General features: G+C 35.0%; 1 protein-coding gene, 1 long non-coding RNA gene and 1 pseudogene across 8 annotated transcripts; 2 read left to right on the top strand and 1 right to left on the bottom strand.

Annotated features, from left to right (window-relative positions):
• Positions 1-22,585, top strand: part of LOC138329382 (uncharacterized) — a 39,072-nt pseudogene that overhangs the window by 11,240 nt on the left and 5,247 nt on the right.
• LOC138329383 (uncharacterized) lies at positions 1,081-14,733 on the bottom strand. 7 transcript variants are annotated; one of them, XM_069276329.1, is made up of 6 exons: positions 14,609-14,733; positions 6,712-6,812; positions 6,233-6,346; positions 4,278-4,392; positions 3,805-3,925; positions 1,081-1,718 (listed from the first exon to the last, which is right to left on the bottom strand). In XM_069276329.1, the coding sequence occupies exons 2-6, from the start codon at positions 6,787-6,789 to the stop codon at positions 1,253-1,255; spliced, it is 894 nt and encodes a 297-aa protein (XP_069132430.1). In that variant the 5' UTR covers positions 6,790-6,812; positions 14,609-14,733; the 3' UTR covers positions 1,081-1,252. The 7 variants fall into 7 exon arrangements, with proteins under 7 accessions (XP_069132430.1, XP_069132431.1, XP_069132435.1 ...); XM_069276330.1 differs by having other exon boundaries at positions 6,712-6,815; positions 14,609-14,726; XM_069276334.1 differs by having other exon boundaries at positions 6,712-6,796; positions 14,609-14,671.
• Positions 10,798-12,956, top strand: LOC138329385 (uncharacterized). The gene is made up of 3 exons (XR_011209450.1): positions 10,798-11,113; positions 11,790-11,870; positions 12,418-12,956. It is a non-coding gene; the product is annotated as an uncharacterized lncRNA (long non-coding RNA).

The following is a 22,585-nucleotide window of genomic DNA, read 5'->3' as shown; positions in this document are numbered from 1 at the left end:
AGTTCTGATCTGATTAAATAAAATTATCTCTGAAATTTACTTTGTTTGTCATGTTTATTTTACACTAAAATATTGAACTTTTTGTCGTCGCGGATGAATAATTCTACCTTGAAACGTCATCATTCGCTGTTCAATTGAGTAAGCTCCTCCCACTTTTGACCGACTTTTATTGAATAATTACGTCACTTTCAAATGACGATTTTATTGCATAAAATATAAATAAAAAGTCGTGTGAGTGTAAATATAGGGATTGGATTTCGTTTTTATGTTAACCATGCTTGTATGGAGCAATTCCTCTAAGAATATATTCTATGGGGCGCGTTAGCATATTCAGCATATTTCAGTTATCTGCCCGGGGCAGATATCGATTGCGACGTCATTACTTTCTGAGAAAATGTGACGCCGATCCTCTGAAAAGTGTTAACTCATAAAACATAACGTAACACTTAATGCCTACCCGCATAGGCAGATATTAATAATGATATCGTCCACTGACGCGATTTTGTATCCTACACAATTGTTTTTCTTTCTGTTTGCTTTACGTCTGCTGTTTGAATCTTAATTTGCCGAATTCATGAAGAAACCCTACTTATATAATTAGAACAGTGATAATGATATAATGAATATAATTGCAGTATATAACTTAAAGTAATAATTTGGAAAGTAGTTAAATAGTCTGACGTTAAAAACCTTTTGATGCATTTAATATCAATAAAATTTCGTCCAAAATTTAACTGGAAATTGAAACTGTAAGTCGAGTTTCTTGTCTGTTTAAGCCTTTACTTCATTCAAAATGCTGCCATCCTTAGCTTGTGTCTAGTCGACTGCGTCTGAGTGGTCGTGCGCCACTGTGATTACAAATATCACCAATGGGAAGTGAATAGGTATGAGTTTTACTGCCGTTGTCTCTTAATGTATGTACATTCATCATAACCCAATTAACAAACGCATCTGACTACGTGGAAGTTCGCATAACTCGTCTCAAATTGTAAAATGCAAAGTTGTAAAAAATAATTAGTGTTGATTATTTAAGAAGAAAAAAACTATAAAATGAGTAAAGGATATTCAGCAACAGCAGGAGGCGTTATTTCATTGTCATTTTTATTTATTAAATCACATAATGACAACATTTGTTCTGCTGGATCAGATCACATAGGAAAAGTAATTATATTAATGGATTATAATCGTAATCAATTTTCATTTAAAGATTTTACACGTATTGTATGACAATAGAGGTCAATCCAAGGTTTATTTACTTCCATCCTTTATCCAGCATTGAAGGTACTTTTATATCTTTAACATCAGATTCTAATCCGGTTTGAGTGTAAACTGAAAAAATGGGATCCTGGTCCATTTTAACAAAACCTATCCCTGCGTGTAATTTCAGCGAAACTGAATTTCCTTCCTCTATCCCAGCGAAACAAAAGCCATCTTGAGCTATCATTTTCTGTGCGAGAGCCACAGTTACGTATTTTCCTAACTTTTTGTTTCTGTGTTCAGGTATAACATAAGTCATGCCAAGTAAACCAGTCACGTGCTGTAATGTCCAGGCAATCAACTGACCAGATGAGTCTTCCACTCCAACACTGAGAGCTCCAAGCGACAGAATTCTTTTCACGCTTTTAACGTAGTCGAAATCTTTATACCATACTCCCGTTAAAATTGTGTCATAGTCTTCTTGTCGGAGACATCGTGCAGAATATCCTTTTGGCAGTTCACTAAAAATATTTATAATAATCACTTGTGTCAGGACATTTTGTAACTATTCGAGGAGAATAAATTTATACACTTCTCTGATAAGAAACCTTTCGTTTTTTCGACGTTAACAGCTCAATAACACATGGGTTGTTCTCTGCAAACCTCATATCAAATACATTACAAGAGATTCCAGAGGGATCTTGGCGCCCACCAAAGAATGATCTATGTCTGACAATGGAAAGAGGGATCTTTCCCCTGCTTTTCAAACTTTTTCAAACACACTACATATAAAATTTGAGACAGATCGCTATAGTACTTTCTAAGAAATAGTGCTAACAAACTTCAACAATGAAATCCAAGATGGCGGCCGTGCAGCCATCTTGTTGACCTATCAGTTACAAAATGAAATATGCACAACTAGGGCCCTAGGGGAACCTACATATAAAATTTGAGAGAGATCCCTTCAGTACTTTTTTAGAAATAGCAATAACAAACTTTAACTATCAAAATCCAAGATGGCTGCCAGGCGGCCATCTTGTTTGACCGATCGATCCCAAAACACAATATGCATAACTAGGGACCTATGGGGGACCTACATATGAAATTTGAGACAGATCCCTTCAATACTTTCTGAGAAATAGCAATAACAACCTTTCACTATCAAAATCCATGATAGCTGCCTGGCAGCCATCTTGTTGACCGATCGGTCCCAAAATGCAATATGCACAACTAGGGTCCTAGGTGAACCTACATATGAAATTTGAGAAAGATCCCTTCAGTACTTTCGGAGAAATAGCGGTAACAAACTTTAACTATCAAAATCCAAGATGGTCCCTGTCGCCCATCTTGTTGACCGATCGGTCCCAAAATGCAATATGCACAACTAGGGTCCTAGGGGAACCTACATATGAAATTTGAGAAAGATCCCTTCAGTACTTTTTGAGAAATAGCAATAACAAGAATTGTTAACGGACGGACGGAAGGACGGACGGACGGACGACGTACCACGGACGAAAGGCGATTTGAATAGCCCACCATCTGATGATGGGGGCCTAAAAATCGAAAATTCGATCAGCTTTATCAAAAGGTGCAAAGGATGGGTTGTGGAGCACAAAAGGTCCATAATTCGATGATTTGGGAAACAGTTACAGTGAAATAAGGAAATAAAACCGAAATTGAATTATATTGTATAACGCTGAAGCTTTTCAGAGAATATTATCTGAGGAAAATGCTACAATTTATGACTGTAGTATAATGTAAAGCTGGCATGTTTTGTTTGATTGGTTTAGCGCCCTGTCATCTGCTAGGACCATATAAAGTGGTGCCAGATTTAAGAGATGGGGAGGCGGTACCTGGGGAAAAACCACCGGCTTACAGCCAGTACCTGGAGAAAAACCACCGGCTTACAGTAAGTACATTGAGAAAAACTACCGACCTACATTCAGTACCTGGAATAAAACCATCGGCCTACAGTCAATACATGGAGAAAAACCATCGGCCTACAATCAGTACCTGGATAATAACCACCGGCCTACACTCAGTACCTGGAGAAAAAACACCAACCCTCAGTCAGTACATGGAGAAAAATCATCGGCCTACACTCAGTACCCGGAGAAAAACCACCGGCCTACAGTCAATACCTGGAAAAAAACACCGGCCTACACTCAGTACCTGGAGAATAACCACCGGCCTACAGTCAGTACTGGGAGAAAAACCACCTGCCTACATTCAGTACCTGGAGAATAACCACCGGCCTACAGTCAGTACTGGGAGAAAAACCACCTGCCTACATTCAGTACCTGGAGAATAACCACCGGCCTACAGTCAGTACTGGGAGAAAAAACACCGGCCTACAATCAGTACCACGAGAAAAAATACCGGCCTACAGTCAGCACCTGAAGAAAAAGTACCGACCTACAGTCAGTACCTGCTAACTCCTCAACATAAGATTCTAACATGCAACCAAGAAGTGTAAAAAGTGTGCTATGTCGGGATATCTTTACTTCTTGATCACCATGATAATTAACTAATACTACAGCTTGTAATGTATATTTATTAAAAGGGAATGTTCTTCATATTCAAATACAATATTTTATTATTACTCACGGTAATTGTCCGGCAGATGTACAGCAGTACAGTGGTATAGCGTTGGAAAGCTGTTCTATATAGGCTGACTCCTTACAGACGATATCTTTGATCTCCTGAGAAGTTTTTAAAAACACGCCCGCTATAAGGAAAAAGTTAGAATACCGATAAATTGCCGTGTAACTGGTTATTTCCCCCGTGTCAAATCTTCACGACTTGGATATATAATTAAGATATAACTACTAGAGTAAATAGGATTTTTTTGTAATAATTTCAGTTATCATGTATTTGATGTAAAACCAACTTTGTGTTTTGTCAACTACTAGAATGACAAGTTGCTTTCTTTAAAATAGGAATAGCAATACGTGGGGCAAAGTGATAGTATAAAAACAGTACGCAATAAGAAACCACCGTGTAAACTCTTACTGAACTCTACACTGTCCCAACTTCTCCAGTTTGCGTTAGATTAACTAACGGATTAATGTTATACTTACTTATAAAGATGATTGGCTGACTCAAGAGACCACTGTTTACTAGAAGATCGCTCAGCACGCTATCTTCTGCGTCTTCAAATAGGTAAATGTGTGTGGCCTTTTCGTGGTTTGGGTCCTATTTCATTAAAATTGAATCAAACGGAGTTCAACCATTAACTCTAATTAACATATCAATTTAGTGCATTCAAAACAGGAAATAGACTTAGTTTGCTTTGCGTGTTTAATTACATAAAAACAATATCAACAATATTGTACATATCTTATTTTCTCCTTGATATTTTTTGGATTTTCATTGTCAAGGTGTTTTGTTTGAATGTAAAATAAGTTTCATGATATACGCCTTGTTATACTTTACATCATCTGATTTTCGCGTGTAACTGATTTTTGCATATTTCGCAGCCGATAAAAAAATCGGGAAAATAAAACATCGTAAAAATATTTCAAATACAGGTAAAATAGTTCATTTGAGGTCTACATCGCGAAACTATAATCGCCATGAATAAGTCGTATGGAATGAACCGTCGCCACAAAAATTAGTTGATATACAGTATTTTATCTCCGTTTTGCAATGTACCCAGAACGGTATAATATAATGATATGCATACAGATTTTTAATTATACACCTTCCGTAATACTCTTACACCTGTCAAAAAGTAATCAAGGGAGGCAAGTAACAGATTTTAATAATTAACCCGGAGGTTATTTGATCGCGAAAATGCCCACAAACGTATAATTTGCTGATGGAAATCGCCAAATTGACCACCCGCGAAAATGTCCATGTTTACAGTATAAACCTATTCTGCCATCTTTGTGTTTTAGTACACAGTAGATATATTTCAATAATAGTGCTATTTAGATTTACATATAAACATATAAAATATGTGTATATAGAGACCGCAGTACCAAACGATTTCTCGTAGATGTTAAAGCTGAAATGCAATTAAAAAAAATTTAAACTGAGATTAAAAAAAATAAGCACACTTGTATTTCAAGAATCGTTTATGAGACAACCCCCTATCGAGGTCAGCCACTTTTGTTTTTCGCTCTGTCTGTATCCGGTGCTCTCACCGACCCCTATATAAAGTGCGTGAATCGACACACGTGCGCTCAGTCTATACACGTACATACACACCTGGCAGTTGTCCACTGTGTATCACCTACTAATACGTAAACAAAACACTTACCTATAAACGTATATGGGGCTTGTTATCAACAAAATACATCAAATCCTCTAAGCTGTCATTTACATAAATGAATAGAAATCCAAATGATTAACCATCCTCGTATATTATCGTAACCGATGTACTCGACTGGCCATGTGCACGTGACTACCTGTCCCGAACAAGTGACAACTACTGTACCAAGGACACACACGTGTCGAAGTACGTGTAAAATCTAGTGTATATTGAAGTGTTTCATTAGATCGTTTTGGATATTATATGGGATTTAGCTGACAACACATTCATGTATTATTTCAATGAAACCTTGTCAAGTGAGTGCAGTGTTTATTTTCAGTTTGACATTGTTATTTGCAATATCGGGGCATTTGTATATAGGGGGCTGGCCACTGAAGGTAACTAAGCAGATCTAGAGCAACAATAAAAATGGCTGCCACTTCATTGGATACGGCACTGTCATAACTGGGGAATGTCTCAGAAACAATTTTCAAAAAAAAAAATATTTCAAATGCAAGTTTTTTAACTTGCATTGTCAGCTTTAAGTTTCACAGACCAGGTTAGATTTAAACATTTCTTTATACATTTTCCATCTACATGTCTTTGCCCAAACCATACATGTACATTAACACTGACGCTGCTACCTAAATAACCAACTAGTGGGCTCCACATCATTAGCCTCTCTACGCCATTTTCTGCCTAAAGGGAATATGCTTGGTTTGGTTTCTACAGTTCCTGTAAAGCAGCTTTATGTAGTCAATGGTAATTAGTATCAATTACACTGATTCCTTCGTCGCTCGTTTTCACTAGAACGGCAGTGACTTCCGGCCATCTATCCACGTATACGTCATATCCGGTCAGTCCTCGTGTAATTAAAGAGACGGGCGTGTAAACCTGAATATATACCAAATACAGATCTTAATCAAAATTTGATTCGAATTTGATTCCTTTATTTGCATCAGTATTAACTACGAAATAACTATCATATAACGCTGTCAACGACGAAATATGTTGGCAGTATTGAATATCATTTTTCTGATTTTATGCTTTATTAATGAGCATCTTGTATACTAGTGTCTCTTGTTTTAATGTCTACAAATTGAACTTGGTCATAAAATTGGTTTCTCCTTTATCCTTTAAGCATGTATAAGTGTCGTTGTTTCTGCGCTACCTCAAAGCCTGTCCTTTGTAAGTGTTCCATTGTACTGTGTTGCCTGTGTGTGGTATCTGTTAGCCTAGTGCAGTGCTACATTACTTACCCTCTGTGCATCTGGGAGCTTTGTCTTTAGAACTGACAACAGTTTTGGTAATTCTTCAGCTAACACGTGTACTGCCATTGGTTTTCTTAAGAGGAGAAATACTGCTAAAACATAATTTTTTTTATTCAGTCATGGTTAGTCTTACTCAAAGGCATAATTGTGTCACTGTTCAACGAGTTATGAAGGTTATATTGTATTTTTTCGCTAATGCGGTAACTAAAAAGTATGGATAGTAGAGAATAAACTATTTCTAACGTGGTTAGTAAATGATTTATCAAGACTACTTTACAATTATATAAATAACATTGTTATTGTTGACACGATTTATTTACCTGTTTAAGATGTTGGTTTAACATGTGGTGTGTATCCTAAATTATCCTTGCTGTCTACCGCATATCACAATTTAAGCAGCATATAAATAAGATAATGTAGATACTAAAGATCAATGTTTGTCTTGTGATATTTGCTCTGGTTACTCATATTGATATCAATAGTTGTCTAATGTAAACACTTCCATAGTATATCCGTAGTCTGCAAGTGTAGTAGGACTGAACCTACGTCCGCCTCATATACCCAGGTTAAACACATTTAATACAGTTAAAGAGTTTATTAACAAATATAACAAGGTTCACATGTACAATGCTCACACACGGCAGGTCAGCCAGCCGCTTCGCCTGTATAACGTACGCACACACCTACACAGGCAAAAATGCCACGCAGGTTAATCATGCGTGGCAATTTTCATGTGATTTTCACATGAATCTCATGCGTAAATCATATGACTTTTTGACACGCATGATTTTCGCATGAAAATTTCATGTCATTCTCAAATGATTGTCATGCGATTTACATGTCATTTATTTCACACATGAAAATCGCATGATTTCTATTTACATGTGAAAAACATGCGTATGATACATATGAATATCACATGAAATATTTTACATGTCAGAATCATACTTGAATTTTCTTCCGATTGTTAAATTTTAAACTTTTCCTAAATTTTGATATTTTCACTCTTTTGCAATATCTCATGTCATTTTTCGGTCTATTCTATAAAATCTATTTTCTCCTTAACTGATTGAGTGTTAGAGACTATATTGTATGGGCGGTATGTGCTTTTGATTCGTGCGAGGCAACTAAAAAAATCCAGATATATATATTAAGTACATACCCGCGTCATGTTCGGAAAATATCTTCCAAAAAATCTAAAATGATTACATCAAAACTCCACACGAAAATAGGAACAAAATTTAAACACTTTTGAGAATAGATTTTTAAAGAAACGAGAACTTGTTATCATGAAAGTGATACCAAATATTGCTTTTGTGTAAATATGAAACCGGCCCTATAAAACAAATATAGGCTTAAGTTATTTGTAAGTGTATAGGTGCGCATATTTGAAAAATATTAAAAAAAAAGAAAAGAAAAAAAACGGTTACATTAAAACTCCACACGAAAATTAGGATCAAAACATATCTTTGAGAACAGATTTTAATGAACCAAGACATGAAATTGATACCAAATATTGCTTTTGTGTAAAAATAAGTCCGGCCGTATGATTTTTTTTTTTTTTTTTTTTACTTTCCAAATATAACTTAATGCAACATTATTAAAATATTTTAATAACTGCCATATAACTGCATTTGATATATATATACATGTAACTGTATTCAATGTAAAACATAATGGTATCCCGAGCTAGAATATATCAGGATTTAAATTCTAATTAGCCATTAGGAACCATATCTGTCAGCAATATTTGATCTAATACAAAGGGACGGATGTAGACTGATTTTTTTAATTAAGCAAATTGCAAAATATTCAAATATTATGGTCATGTTTAGGATTTGAACAGTGACCTTAATTTTGTGTCCTTTAGAAATAACCTGAAAATATAAGCTTAAATAGGCTACCATTCAGTATAACATTACAATTGCAAATATGCATTAAAAATTATAATGGAAATATCCTTGTCAATTCCTAGATCTAATTATAAATATTTGGTGGTCCCTGATCATGGCTTCAAAGCCAACTTTCCACCGAGTTAGGATGGAATCCCGGACTTGCACAAGACTGTGACGTTTCTGACGTCACTAAACATTCTAACAACTGGAATCAAGTGTATTCCGGACATATCTATCTACATCAAAAATAATACTCGCTGATTTTAGTTCAGCCAATAAAGTTAGGTTCTTTTTTAAAATAATTCTTAAAGATAAGTAGCAATTAAAAGGATTATTATTTTTCAATCTAATAATTGAAAAATGTCGGTATGGGATTCCACACAGAAACAGTTCAAAAGTGATCAAGATATTTATGGGAAACTAAGAGATAAAAGAAACTGCATTTCAGAGTTATCAAGATTGAAGTCTGCAATACCAATGAAATATAAACGAATATTACGCGAGGAAGATATCTTAAATGAGGAAAAATCTAATATTTTTGTGGATTCTGAATTGAATATCATTGATCGATATAATAAAATAATCGAATATAAAAATTTAAAACTCAAATCAGTAAGCATGAAACTTAACGGGAATAATAGACCCGATGTTGAAATGAAATGGGAGAACCTTTATCAAATACAATTTCAATGGAAAGATATCTGGTTAAATTGTTTTAATATATTAACATGTCTTAAGATTAAAGAATTTCAATGGAAATGTATCCACCAACTTATATATACAGAAAAGAAGATAATGAAATTCGGTAACTCAGATGGAAAATGTCATTTCTGCAAAGTCGAAAACGAATATATACAACATTTATTCTTCAGTTGTGCTTATACGAAACTTATTTTGGATTATATGGATACCATAATGAAAAACGTTGTACCTGAATATATTTCAGGAACACTAGATAAAGAAGAAATTGTTATTCTTGGTTATCCTGGTAAAAGTAGACTTGCTTTATTAATAAACACTTTTATTTGTATCATGAAGTGGACAATATGGAAATGCAGAAATGACATTAAACACAATAACAGACTTCCAAACACAGAAATTACAAAAATACAATTGAGGAAGCAACTTAAAAATGAGTTCTGGCTTTTTTGCAATTCTAAACAGAAAACAGTAGTAACTATTGATATTGTTTCCCAAATTTGTGATAGTATACCCTAGTAATGGATATTTGAATAAGTATGTCACAAGTGTAGCCTGCTACATGAACTATGTGCAGTGGACTTTTGTTAACAGGCCTGCATCTTAAGGAAAATTTTGTAATAAACTTTGTATAATTATGTCATGTGTAGCCTGCTATATGCACTATGTGCAGTGGACTCTTGTTTTTAGCAGGCCTGCATGCTAAAGGAAATTGTGAAATAAATTAACACATTTCAGTTTGACGTAACTCGTATTGTAAAATTAAATATTATATCATATTAGATAATATTATGTCAGATGTTTGGTCTGTAACTATATATAACAGGCATGCTTCAGGCAGGGTAATTTTAGAAAATATGTAATACAACATTGTCATTGATATGTGATATAGAGTATTAAAAATCAAAAGAAAAGTAATCACCGTGATGAGAAAATGAGAATAAAACACGGTATCAGCTATGCAAATTATCTCAATATGTAATATGCATTTGTATGTATGTATGTATTAGTATGTATGTATGTATGTATGTATGTATGTATGTATGTATGTATGTATGTATGTATGTATGTATGTATGTATGTATGTATGTATGTATGTATGTATGTATGTATGTATGTATGTGAGGGTGAGTGTATGTGAGGGTGTATGTACGGACTATGTATGTATGTATGCATGTATGCATGTATGTATGTATGTATGTATGTATGTAATGTATGTATGTATATATATATATGTATATGTGTGTGTGTGTGTGTGTGTGTATGTGTGTGTGTGTGTGTGTGTTAGTGTGTGTGTGTGTGTGTGTGTGTGTGTGTGCGGCATGTATGTATGTATGTATGTATGTATGTATGTATGTATGTATGTATGTATGTATGTATGTATGTATGTATGTATGTATGTATGTATGTATGTATGTATGTATGTATGTATGTATGTATGTTATGTATGTATGTATGTATGTATGTATGTATATACAGTATATAAGTGTGTACTGTAACTTATGCATTAGTTAAAAATGTATATTGTATATTGTGTAGGTGTATGTGTTGAAGTAGAATAGATAAAATTATTCAATTTAAAAAAAAAAAAGAAAATTTGCTGTTAGCTGGTGGTTAGTTGATTCTCTGCTGCTCTGAGTGAAAAAAAAAAAAAATGTCGGTATATCTTCACGTAATATGCTATCCGGATTATGTCGTTTCGGAAATTACACCATCCCGGAACCGATCGCGAAGGACGCTGACAAACGGACTTGACGAATGTTGACAGCAGTTGAATAACAGCTGAACAATACATGGTAAGTTGTACTGGATGAGGCATATAGGGCCTAAACCGTTGTAAGTCAACTTAACAGTTTTTAATTAGAATCACAATGCTTGTTTTTTTTTTTAAATAATGGTGATCAGAACATGCAGTCAGTGATGAGCCACTGTCACTCGCGATCGGCATCAGTTTAAATAAAAAAATACAGTGTGTCGTTGCAACATTACAAAATAAATATAGGCATGCAAAATCAAACTTTTATGCTCAAAATGTTTAGGAAGTAAAACAATACCATGAATACATGAGATAAATCTGGAGTCAGAATTAATCAGGTCGTTTCGGTGCCGAGTTGTACAGTTACTAGGTGCCTACATGTAAGTCGTTTCGGTACAAAGGGAGTCGTTTCGGTACAAGCGAGAGTCATTTCGGTACATTAGTTATTAATGTACCGAAACGATTGTAAGCTATTTGGCGTATAAAATAAATACTGTTAATTAGTGTTAAAGTTATCTATTTGTATAAAGCTTTAGTTGGAATATTACCGGTTTATGATATTTTGAAACAATATTTTAAATGGGCGATACGCATTGATACATCAGATAAGTTTTATTGAAGTTTCATAGATATTTGTCTTCTTAATCAATGTTATTACTTATGTAATCCTTTGATTTTTTTTTTCGAAAAAATGAACATGGTTGTTGATTTTTTAGGTTGATACCACCGATGTAATCTCCAGCTCCTGTGACAGACAGAGAAGGCTACAATACAGGACAATTTAATTTTCATTCAAGGTAAATAATTTAATATATATTGCCTGATGAATTAATCAATAAGCAAACATTCAAGTGCAGACCAATCTTTTTGTGAAAATTTGCTTTAGTAAAGTGATAGCACTGTACAGAGCTACATTTTAGGTTCTACACTTTTATGAGGCAAGCATACCAACAAAAAAAGGAATATCTGACTGACATCCATGAAAACAGGTTAAAAAATATTTCAATAACATAAAATTGAAACTTACATAAATAGTTTGAGTCAGTGGTTTTCAAGTGGGTCTGTCAGGTTTAGGCAAAGAAACAATATTTTATTTTAGGCCTAACTGATAAACATATGGCATATATCAAGGGGCCCTGCTTAAGTTAGAGTCTGATATATCCTTATTGTGGGTCAGTCATTTATCAGTGCCCTTCCTGACTTTCCAGTTTTCTAGTTGTGCATGCATGTACATACATGTGCTGATTATGCCTTTGTGTTACCGGTAATTATTGTTCATCCGTGAAATTTAATAGATTATTGTACAATGCCATATGTAATATTTTCCCATTTTGATTTTTACAGTGAAAGGAAACATGAAAAGAGGCAAGCAACTGGAGGAGCTGAAAAACTGCGAAATTGTGAAGCTGTATTATGCAAGTTACACCATTTATTGATCAATAATAGGTAGAATGCAAATGGTTCAGATGTCATCAATGGATCAGCTCAGCATCCAGAAAGTTGATCATGGGAACTTGAACTGGCATTGACATGAAAACAGCTTAATTTGAAAAGGACATTTTCAATGAAATGAACTTGTTAGGATGACAAGCCTTGTTGGAAAAAGTGTTTTTATCCCACACAACAAAAGACTGAACATTTATATCAACTGGAAGACAGGAAATGGACTTTGATATCCAGTAGTGAATCTAGTGTTGAAATAATAAGGCAAAAGGCATAGATAGTTGAAAGCTTAATGTGTCACACTTATAGACTGACAATTTAACTACATCTAAAATGTTGTATATGTTATTTAGGATATGCATGGAGAATTAATTTTGTTTTACAGTGTATCTTTTGATTGTTTGTGCATAATCAAATTGAAATGAATAATTTTCATCTTATCTGATGAGTTTTTGTCTGTTCCTTAAATTACATTTTGATATAATTTGAGATTTGACATAGGATTGTATTGCTAAGTTACAATAACATAATGCGAGATGTGACATTTGACATGGAATGCGTTCTTGTTATATATAGTGCATTTCTAGAGAAGTTCTAGAACAATTGGAGACTTTTTCTTATCATCATGATAGAATGTCTAGACATGGGACATATAATTTACAAATTTATTAAATGTGCTCTTTTTTGTATTTTACATACATAATTTGATTAATTAATTACAAATATAAAATGCAAGGGAATAGATTACACTATATGACATAATTTACATGTGTGATATGCATCACCATTCACATACATACAATACATGTGAAAAACATGCGTGGCACTTTTCGGCTGATTTACATATGATATAATTTACATGCGTGCAACGCATGTGATACGCATGATTTACATATGTGGCTACACATGATTTACGCATGTTGAAATTTACGCATGAGAATCATGCGTTTCTCGCATGATTCTCATATGTGGCTACACATGATTTACGCATGTGGAATTCTACGCATGAGAATCATGCGTTTACGCATGAGATACAGGTGTGCTCTTTACAGCTCAAATACGCATGAAATTTTCGCATGAGAATCATGCGTTTTTCACATGTATTTCATGCGTGGCACTTTTGCCTGTGTAGGACACATTACAGGTAAGTAACAGGACACAGGGACATCACACCATCTCAACGGTCAGCTAATACATAGCTACTAACGAGAACAAACATACACACGTTCTACACATAGACAGCAGGACAGAAGGAAAGAGAGAAGAATGAGTCTGACCAGCTCGAGGAGCTTCTCCAGACTAATGAAATAGAAGTGAAACCGTGCCTTTATAGCTATAACCGGCCCAATGAGAGTACAGTTTAGGAAGAACCAATAGAAACACAGGATAGAGATGAAAGTGAAAATAGAATTTATATATAGATGAGGTAACCACGTACACATGCACGACAATACATTATATAATCTCATACACTCACACTTCACCATGGCCATGGTCAACATACAAATATATCAAAACTTCCACACAAGTATGACGTTACCCACTTTTGGTTGATTGATCGCTCGTCACAGCGATGAATGTTCTGGGTTCCGTCCCTGAGACATGACTTATATATTCTATGAAACAGATGGTTTCTGCTCTAAGACCTGTTCAACGCTCTGTATAAAAGGATTGTGACGATTTGTTTAGCTGCAGTCAGTACAATGTGACAGGATGGGGGAGTACTTGTTTTGTATCTCTGGCACAGTTAAAAGGTTCCACACATTACGATTATACCAGTCTCCCTAAACAAGTAGACAATGGACATCCTTAAATGAATCACGTTGTTAGTATGATGCTAAGCATAATCAGCTAACGATATGAAATAACATAAAAGGGTCGCTTTAATGCCTTTCAAGGAAATTGGTAAGGTAAATAAGTTACACCAATCAATTGTCATATTACCAGATTCAAATATATAGCACGCGCATGTGGCTGATGACCAGAAGTCATATCAATTTTACCATTTATTGTTACTGTCATAACATTTGTTGTACAACAACATATGTTATTAACTATATAAAAATTACAATCTGATACGATCTGTACTTACATGATACGAATACCCCACCTGTCTCACCAGATACCTTCTTTTCTTGCTACATGATCATGATTGTTTAAAGGGTATTCGTAAGGTCAGACACTTGTCAATATGCACTGTCACGTCCAGGTCATGACAGGAAGGTGACCTTTAAATTTTATTTTACGTATTCAAACTGAAGAGGTGTTTTAGTCCTGTCCTACTACGTTTGCCTATTCAAACTACCCTAAACTTCATTTGAACTTCCGATATATGTGCAAATTGAAATGCACTCTTAGAATTTAACAAAGTCAAGCACACGAATGTCCTATATAGCCACATGTATCATATAGTTATTAATATGCAAGATAAGATTTTGTTTTCTTTTACGTCCTCGCATTTAACTTATCACGTGATCACCAAGAGGAAAATCATTTCCACACTAAATAAAAACTCTACACACTGATAAAAAAATGTTCTACGCAAAACGTTTGACGTGAGCACGAAATACGTTTTCGTGATAATGCAAACAATATATTTTTAGTTTAGACTTTCTTTATTTCGATATCTTTCATTCCACATAAAACATTTCTTGTCATGCACAAACTCTTTACTTGAGTAGGTAAATTAAAAAAACTTTATTTTTCGACTTACATAAAAAACGACAATATTTTAAAACAAGATAATATTTTTTAACCGAGCTCTCATTTACCATTTTGATTGAAACTGTATCCATGCATAATGGTCCCACTTTAAACGATGTCATTCCGAATACGTTTTCACACTTGTATTTTTTCTGTCTAGAGAAACATGACTATTTTGTAAACTCATCGTTACTAAATGCGTTTTCCCCGACCTGAGGTGTACAGTTACATTCCTAAACATTGCTTATTTCTTAGCTATCGTTTTCATTCGTATCTTTCGATGATATTACTGCGTTATAGGCATTTAAAAAGGCTAATGAGGCGCCGCAGACAATATTAGAGTTCAAATTGATTTGTCGTTCTGGGAGGAGGAAAGTAAACATTGAGATATGAATAAAGTTTCTGTGGGCAACCCCTAGCTGACGGAATGATATTATAGAATAAATCGATATAAAAATGTTAGCGATATAACATATATCGGTTTTACTAACGTGCCTGGTGCCGTTGAGTATTAAACAAACATTAAATAAATAAATTCAGAGTTTCCAATATGGTAAAATTATCTCGGATCTGAGGCTACGTAATATAACGTCTGCATGGATGAATGGAGGAAAACTCGCTGGAGCATCGATACGCCCATGCGCATCGAGGATCCAGCGTAGCGACGGACCGATCAATGACGTAATGCAACATAAAAACTGATGGAGACAATAACCAATGAGAGCCTCCGTACCTATATATATATATATTGTATTACAAATCATAAACAAAGATGTCAGTGCCCCGGATAGGACGTATTAAATTACTACTGGCAGCATTACAGAGTACCTAGATGTAAATACGAGTTGGCGACTATTACTGAGATAAGATAAAGATAACTCAGATATATTATACTTCTAAATAGAGTCAAAGAGATTTACAATACATTTAAACGGCAATCGTAATTGACACAGCTGATTGCATTAACCTGACCTAGATATCACAGATGTACACATTTTCGTAACAATATCTATAAAATACCAGAATCAATATGATTTGCGTATTAATTGGTTTGAGGTCAATGACCCACACCCAGGAAAACTTTCGTAAATGAGTTCAGTCGTACATTGCATGACACAAGTTCCTCGCTAGTAGCTTTGTTACGATCGATACGTTGTAATAAATTACCATAGAGTTTGTGCATTTCGTTGCAACTTTCGCATCTTCCTGAATTATATCTGAGGGCACTTGGTGGTATATCTGCCTCAAAACCTGTGGTTATCCTTCTCACACTCTCTGCCTGTAAAGCTTCGTTTTCCCATCGCTTAGGTACATATCTTGAAAGAGGTTTAAATTACTGCACTCAGTAGGACTGTGTCGGTTTTTTTTTTACTTCAAACATCTTTCTGACGCTGCAATTGTGCATCAAAACACCTCTGTTAGAAAACCTACATATTGGTGCCCAATGTAACGGGTGTTTAAACCAGTTTCTATCCAAGTCACAGTTAAGAAATACCACGACTTCCAATGGGCCCAGTCACTGGAGTTTACACAATGTTTTGATAGGTTCTTTTGCCGTATTAATGACACATATACATCTAGAAGGTCTTGTACCGGTACCTTGTGTCGCATTCTGTGTAGAAACAATAGTGAGGTTCTCACTTGCAAATATATCTGAAACAAAAGTATCGCTCTGGTACATCATCAGGGCACAAAACATTTTAATTAAAAGGTTCTTTAATGGCGCCTTTTCCGTTAAGTTGACAGATAACCTACCATGAAGTGTTTGTCGTTGTGTTTGTTTACCACACGCTCCTCCTCATAGTCGACAGTACCGCGAGAATAATGGAAACGAGAGTTGTGGCAGCATGTAATTTAGTTTTATTCCGTAATTCATATTGCCCTGCGTCACTTGGGTGACCTCTCTCTCTCTCTCTCTCCCTCTCTCTCTCTCTCATAAAAAAAATATCAAAATGATTCTTGATTTGAATATCATGCTTTCATAAACTTTTGTTTCGCTGCCTATTTCGTGCTATTATCGTGGTCTTGCCTCATAAACATGTAGATATGTAATGTAACGATATTTGGTACTGTGTGAACTTGTGTAGGCGTATCATGTATAAACCAAACTCCAATCGACCTGTTTTCGGTCAGTTTGATTGAAACTACCTCCGGGTGTGTTAAGAACTATTCCGAACCTGGTGAACAGAAGTACGATCAGAAAAAAATATGCATGCTGTGGTATACAGGTCTATCTAAAACTTAACTGTAGTCACTTACACGTGTAATAATGTTGAAACCCTTCTTGGCTTTTTTGGAAGCTAATAGTTTTACTTCTTATTTCTTCAACAAGGACAACAGAAATACCAAGTATTGCTCAAGTTTAAAACGATCAGCAAAGTCTGTTATGATACTGCACAGCCGACTCACATACGTTGACACACAAATACACACATGTAACATGTACGACAAGGTGTGAGTGGAAAATATAGTGCAATGTAGCCTATCGTTACACAGACATACACAGGTAACAGGTAAGCAATATGTGTATCAATTGTGTGTGTGGATGATCGAGTGCAATGTGATCCACCTGCAGTATGCTTACATGTACATGTAACATATAAGAAGCCGTGTATGAATTGTGTATATAAATGTTGTTTTTATAACAAATGACTTCTATTTCTGAAGACACCTTTCTCTTGGATCTACCAATCACTTACATGTTGTCTCAACACTTTGTCCATTGATACTGCTATGAGAGACAAGCATGTATATAGTGTGTATGTGTGTGGTTGGCTGCATGTTTCAGTCGCTGTTGACACTCCCTCATATCACATCATTATGTGTTATGTTTGTATTATATATCACAATTTTATAGCTAGTTGATGTACACAGGACACAGTACATTATCATTATAATTTCTGCAATAAACAAACGTGTTACTCTGTCCGCAGATGTGATGGCTGTTCGAGTTCCTGTCAGTGATTTGGGTTGTGTACTGACAATGTTGAAGTCTCATTTACCAGACTCTATGGCAGTGAGTATCTGACTGTGTTTTCATATGAAACCGCTGACATTTGACACGTTATCGTATCTGTCTTTGCATAGTACAGAGCAATCTGCTAGTTGGGCATTAAAGCCATGAAATCAAACCAAGCATACAGCATAACAAAAGTGTTCACTAAGTCAAAATTGATGAACAGATCCAGCATGAACGAATCAATTACTATACAAAAAATCAATGCCAGTGATAAAAAAGGAAAAGTATTCGCACAGATGATCAGCAAAATTATAGACTTAAGTGTTCCGAATGAAAATGTGTTTTTGTTAACTGTAAATGAAGATGTTTTAGTGTGTGGTTATTTTCGCCAAATCAGCGTTAAAATTGATCACGCCGTGACCGTTTACTCGCTGTATAAATATAAAATAATTATCAAAAGCAAGGTAGCGGCTGACAAATACTATGCAGCAGAAAGTTTGGAATAGATACATTTTTTCACTCATACCTATGAGTGTAATACTAGCTGGTCTTATGCAATACCCTCATATCGCCTGAGGTGGCATCCCCTGTACATGTAATACAGCCTCGTGACGTCACAGCGTCAACAAAATACTGTTTTCTCGGTTTTAACATTATTATCAGATACTAGGATGGTTTAACTATAAAAGATAAAAAGGAGATTTGCGTTGAAAATATTAGGCAATTTTCTTGTATGGAGAATTGACTTGCAATCGCATTTTTTTTATGGATATAAAGGATGGGGATAGTCTACCCTAGAGATCAAAATATGTTGTAAAACACTCAGCAAGTCTCTGGTTTTACATGATGTGACCCTCGGGAAGAATAACCCTATGCTTCATATCATAAATATATCATATCATATTATAAGTGATAGGGGGTAACCAGTAGACGGCTCTCCGCCAATCATTTGGTGACATTTCTGTACGAGGTGCGATAAAATACCTTATTGCTACCAAAACAAGATGTTTTCGACGTTCAGACCATTCCTTATATGTGTTACACAAACCAATGAGTGGCATTTGCTTGGGTTTAAATTATAGGTATACTTCCCGGTTATGCTGGTGTCTGGTGTCACGTGGACTAAGCGGATATGACGTATGCGTTGACAGACTACCTACCATCACTGCTGTGCTGGTAATGCCAAACGATTCAGCCTACAAAGTAAGTGAGATTGGCTAGCATATCAGAAACAAAGACACATGTTTAACATATATTTAAAATATGGACCAATACTTGAGGCTTCTGTTTGCCAATGATTTTTTTAAGTTATTTAGTCCTTTACTTAAATGTCTTATTTATCTCTTTTTAATACATCAATATCCAGACAATGTTGTTCGGAGATGAGATTGTTTTGAAACCTCAGAAATACCGCGATCCTCTAACGAAAACAAGATTACTTTGGGCCATAAGTTTGCCATGACAACGTTCATATCTAAAACCAATATGGCGTTTAATATTTCACAGCCTTTGATGCCGGTAATACTACATCTGTCATTAAATTAGGGGATGTCAACATGGGGGAGGGAACAAATCTTAGCAAAATCAATTGGTTGCAAAAAACGTGCATCTTATTTGTCTGGAGGCTTAAGCATAAAATAGTGCCCTTTGTGATGCCAGAATGAAATTTCGTATTCCATTACAATGACCTAATGCAGGATATTTGAGAACGGGAGCCCAAGGCTTAATTAGAAGAACATGAAACAAAGGGTTCGATTTGCTTATACTCGTTTCTTATTAATTTGAATTTGGTTTTCATATTATGAATAAACAAAATAGTGGCACATTGCTTAGAAAGTAGAATCACTGGTATTGGTAATCCAATATAGAGTATATTATGCCCGTAGTTGGCAATAAATTAAAAAAGTCCGCAGTTTCATATTTGTTGTTCATTATTTGGAAATCAAAATTGGAAATATATAATGAATGTCCGATGGTGGACGTCCTGTCCGTTTGATCGTTGGCAATCCAACAGGAATGACCATTGACCAATTTCAGAGATAGACCGGATGTAATGAGATTGGTTATATAAAGGGTTATTATCACAGGTACAATGTAAATTTACTGACCAATGAATTGAACCAGGGTACATCTACCCACGCCTATGACGTAACAGTATTAAGATTAAAACATTTGACATGTAATCTTGGCATCATACTAATTGGTGTATTTAAGACTAATGAACAAAGAAAACATAGAGATATTCTCTGTGATATCTGGTTTCACCTTGGCAAAGTTGCTTTTGATACATTCCAAAACCAAATCACTGTAACTTATTTTTGACCTCAATTTAACAAAAACAAAACTTGTTTGGGCTATTTTTTTTATTTTTTTTTTCATATGGCACTGGAATTTCAAACCAGGTGCATGGGTTCGGGGAGTCGGTTGACCGCATACCAAAACCAAGAAACCGACATATATTTCATCCATTGCCGTCCTAGATCTTATTATATATAAATCTATTAGTATTATAATGTCATTGAATAATGGCCATCCCTGTTTGCAATGTTTGAAATTTGTTACCTATGTATGAACATCTGTATGCTTTGGGAGACTGAGATTTATAAGCATACAGCAAAAACGACGCAGAAAACACATTTAACATGAAAATACACTGACAACAGCCAAGTCTCTTACTGTTACTATCTTATGAATTCATTTTAATTAAAGAGGTAGAATTGTAAAGTAGCTTTGATCGGAAATATCATATTATTACATGTCTCGTTAAGGAAGGCTCAGGTGTCAGTTTCCTTGAGACAAACTATTGTCTATACAGGTGATAATTATTTGTGCTGCTAAGGGCTGAGCGTAAAGGGAAATATGTTTTGTTGTTAAGCGGCATGTTTTGGGATAGTATTATCGACATTGAAAGAGTTTCAGTATTGCGTTACGCAACAAACTGCTTAAATGGGGGATGGCAATCAACTAATGGTTTGAAAATTGTTTAACAATGGTTAAATTTATTCAAAACGTCGCGAGAAAAATGTCAATTCACTTTACTATTAGAGCCATTTTGAATGAAACTAACAACTTTTATGAATTTATCACAAAAATAACCCTACACAAACTATGCTTCTATGTATTAGTTTTCAATATATTTGAAAATTCTGGTTACCGTTTCAATAACAGTCTAAAAGAAAACTCACAATGGCTTGTTTTAGTATGTGCTATAACGTCTTATCTAGGATTACCAAATTGCCTTATAGTATATGAGATAATGTCCAGACAGGACAATGCACTAAATGTAACATTGCGAAAAAATGGATCAAAAGAAGGACACGGCGCAAAGTTGTAACTACCTCCTCGAGTTCCCGGTCGATGACCAAGCGATTCTTGTCAACAACTATTATTTTAATCATAACTAAGCCATCCTTTGGAAGTGTCTTCAAAAAATTGAAAACATAGCCGACAGCTTATATCAATTATCAACAATTACGTTTAAGTATTAATTTATTTTACAATTTATGATAACTTACTCTTCATTGTGCCTTTAAGATTAGGAATAAGAATTCTGCGATTCCAGATCGACCACAATTCTCAATTTTGATTGAACGCATAAACGATTTTGATATACAGTATGTAGTGCATTTCTGAAAAACAAAGAAACTGCGCATAGGAAAAACTATTTTGGGCGTTTACCTTCGATAAAGCTTTCATAAAATAATATAGTCAGTGATCAGTTTTTATAATTCCGGTTCTTAACAAAAAGTTGCCGCCTTTTCTTAGTGATAATCGCAATGATATTTGTTTTCTTTTCAGTGTTCGGACCACGAAAAAAGTACTTTTATTTACACTGTTCCTGAAGCCAACCCACGAGCTTTATTATACTGGTCTGGACTATTAGAATACGACCATATTACATTTACTGGTTAGTATTCGACACGACCATACTGTTCTGTAATAACTTACTACATCAAGCATGAAACATATGTCTGTAATTCTCTTTAAACAGCGAGAAGCGAATTCGAATCCCATATGAGGCAGTTCCCGGGTACGGAACCACGAGCCGATGGTTTTCCCTGGGTACTCCACCATCGAACCTGGCATGTCCATACATTACCCTGACTGCTAATAGAATGTAGCGACTAAATTTAGAATTTTGCTTCTTTGCATACACCGGGAAGAAAGGCATAGTGTTTGCCGAACATCATGGCTATATGTTGGTAGATCCGGCCTTCTGCTGCCACTCGCCGAAGGATTAATTGCGCTCCATTGTGCTGCTAAATATTTGTCTATATTCATTGTCCCCTATTACTGTTCGTATCATATTATGTAATTGTGTTCGTTCTGTGTGTCTTAATAAAGGGGGCACGGGCAGATGTGCAAATTAAAGAATAACTTAAGAATATATTTATATTATGATAAGGA

Source organism: Argopecten irradians, chromosome 8 (genome assembly GCF_041381155.1).
Source record: "Argopecten irradians isolate NY chromosome 8, Ai_NY, whole genome shotgun sequence".
Taxonomy (NCBI): Eukaryota; Metazoa; Mollusca; class Bivalvia; order Pectinida; family Pectinidae; genus Argopecten; species Argopecten irradians.
The sequence above is the reverse complement of the archived record's forward strand: the minus strand, read 5'-3'. Positions and strand labels throughout refer to the sequence as shown.

Coding starts and splice junctions, on each gene's coding strand:
- LOC138329383 (XM_069276329.1), bottom strand. CDS start 6,789: ATGGCAGTACACGTGTTAGCTGAAGAATTACCAAAACTGTTGTCAGTT. Junction 4,393..6,232: donor CGAGCGACGAAGGAATCAGT/GTAATTGATACT, acceptor TTAATGAAATAG/GACCCAAACCACGAAAAGGC. Junction 3,926..4,277: donor TCAGCCAATCATCTTTATAA/GTAAGTATAACA, acceptor TTTTCCTTATAG/CGGGCGTGTTTTTAAAAACT.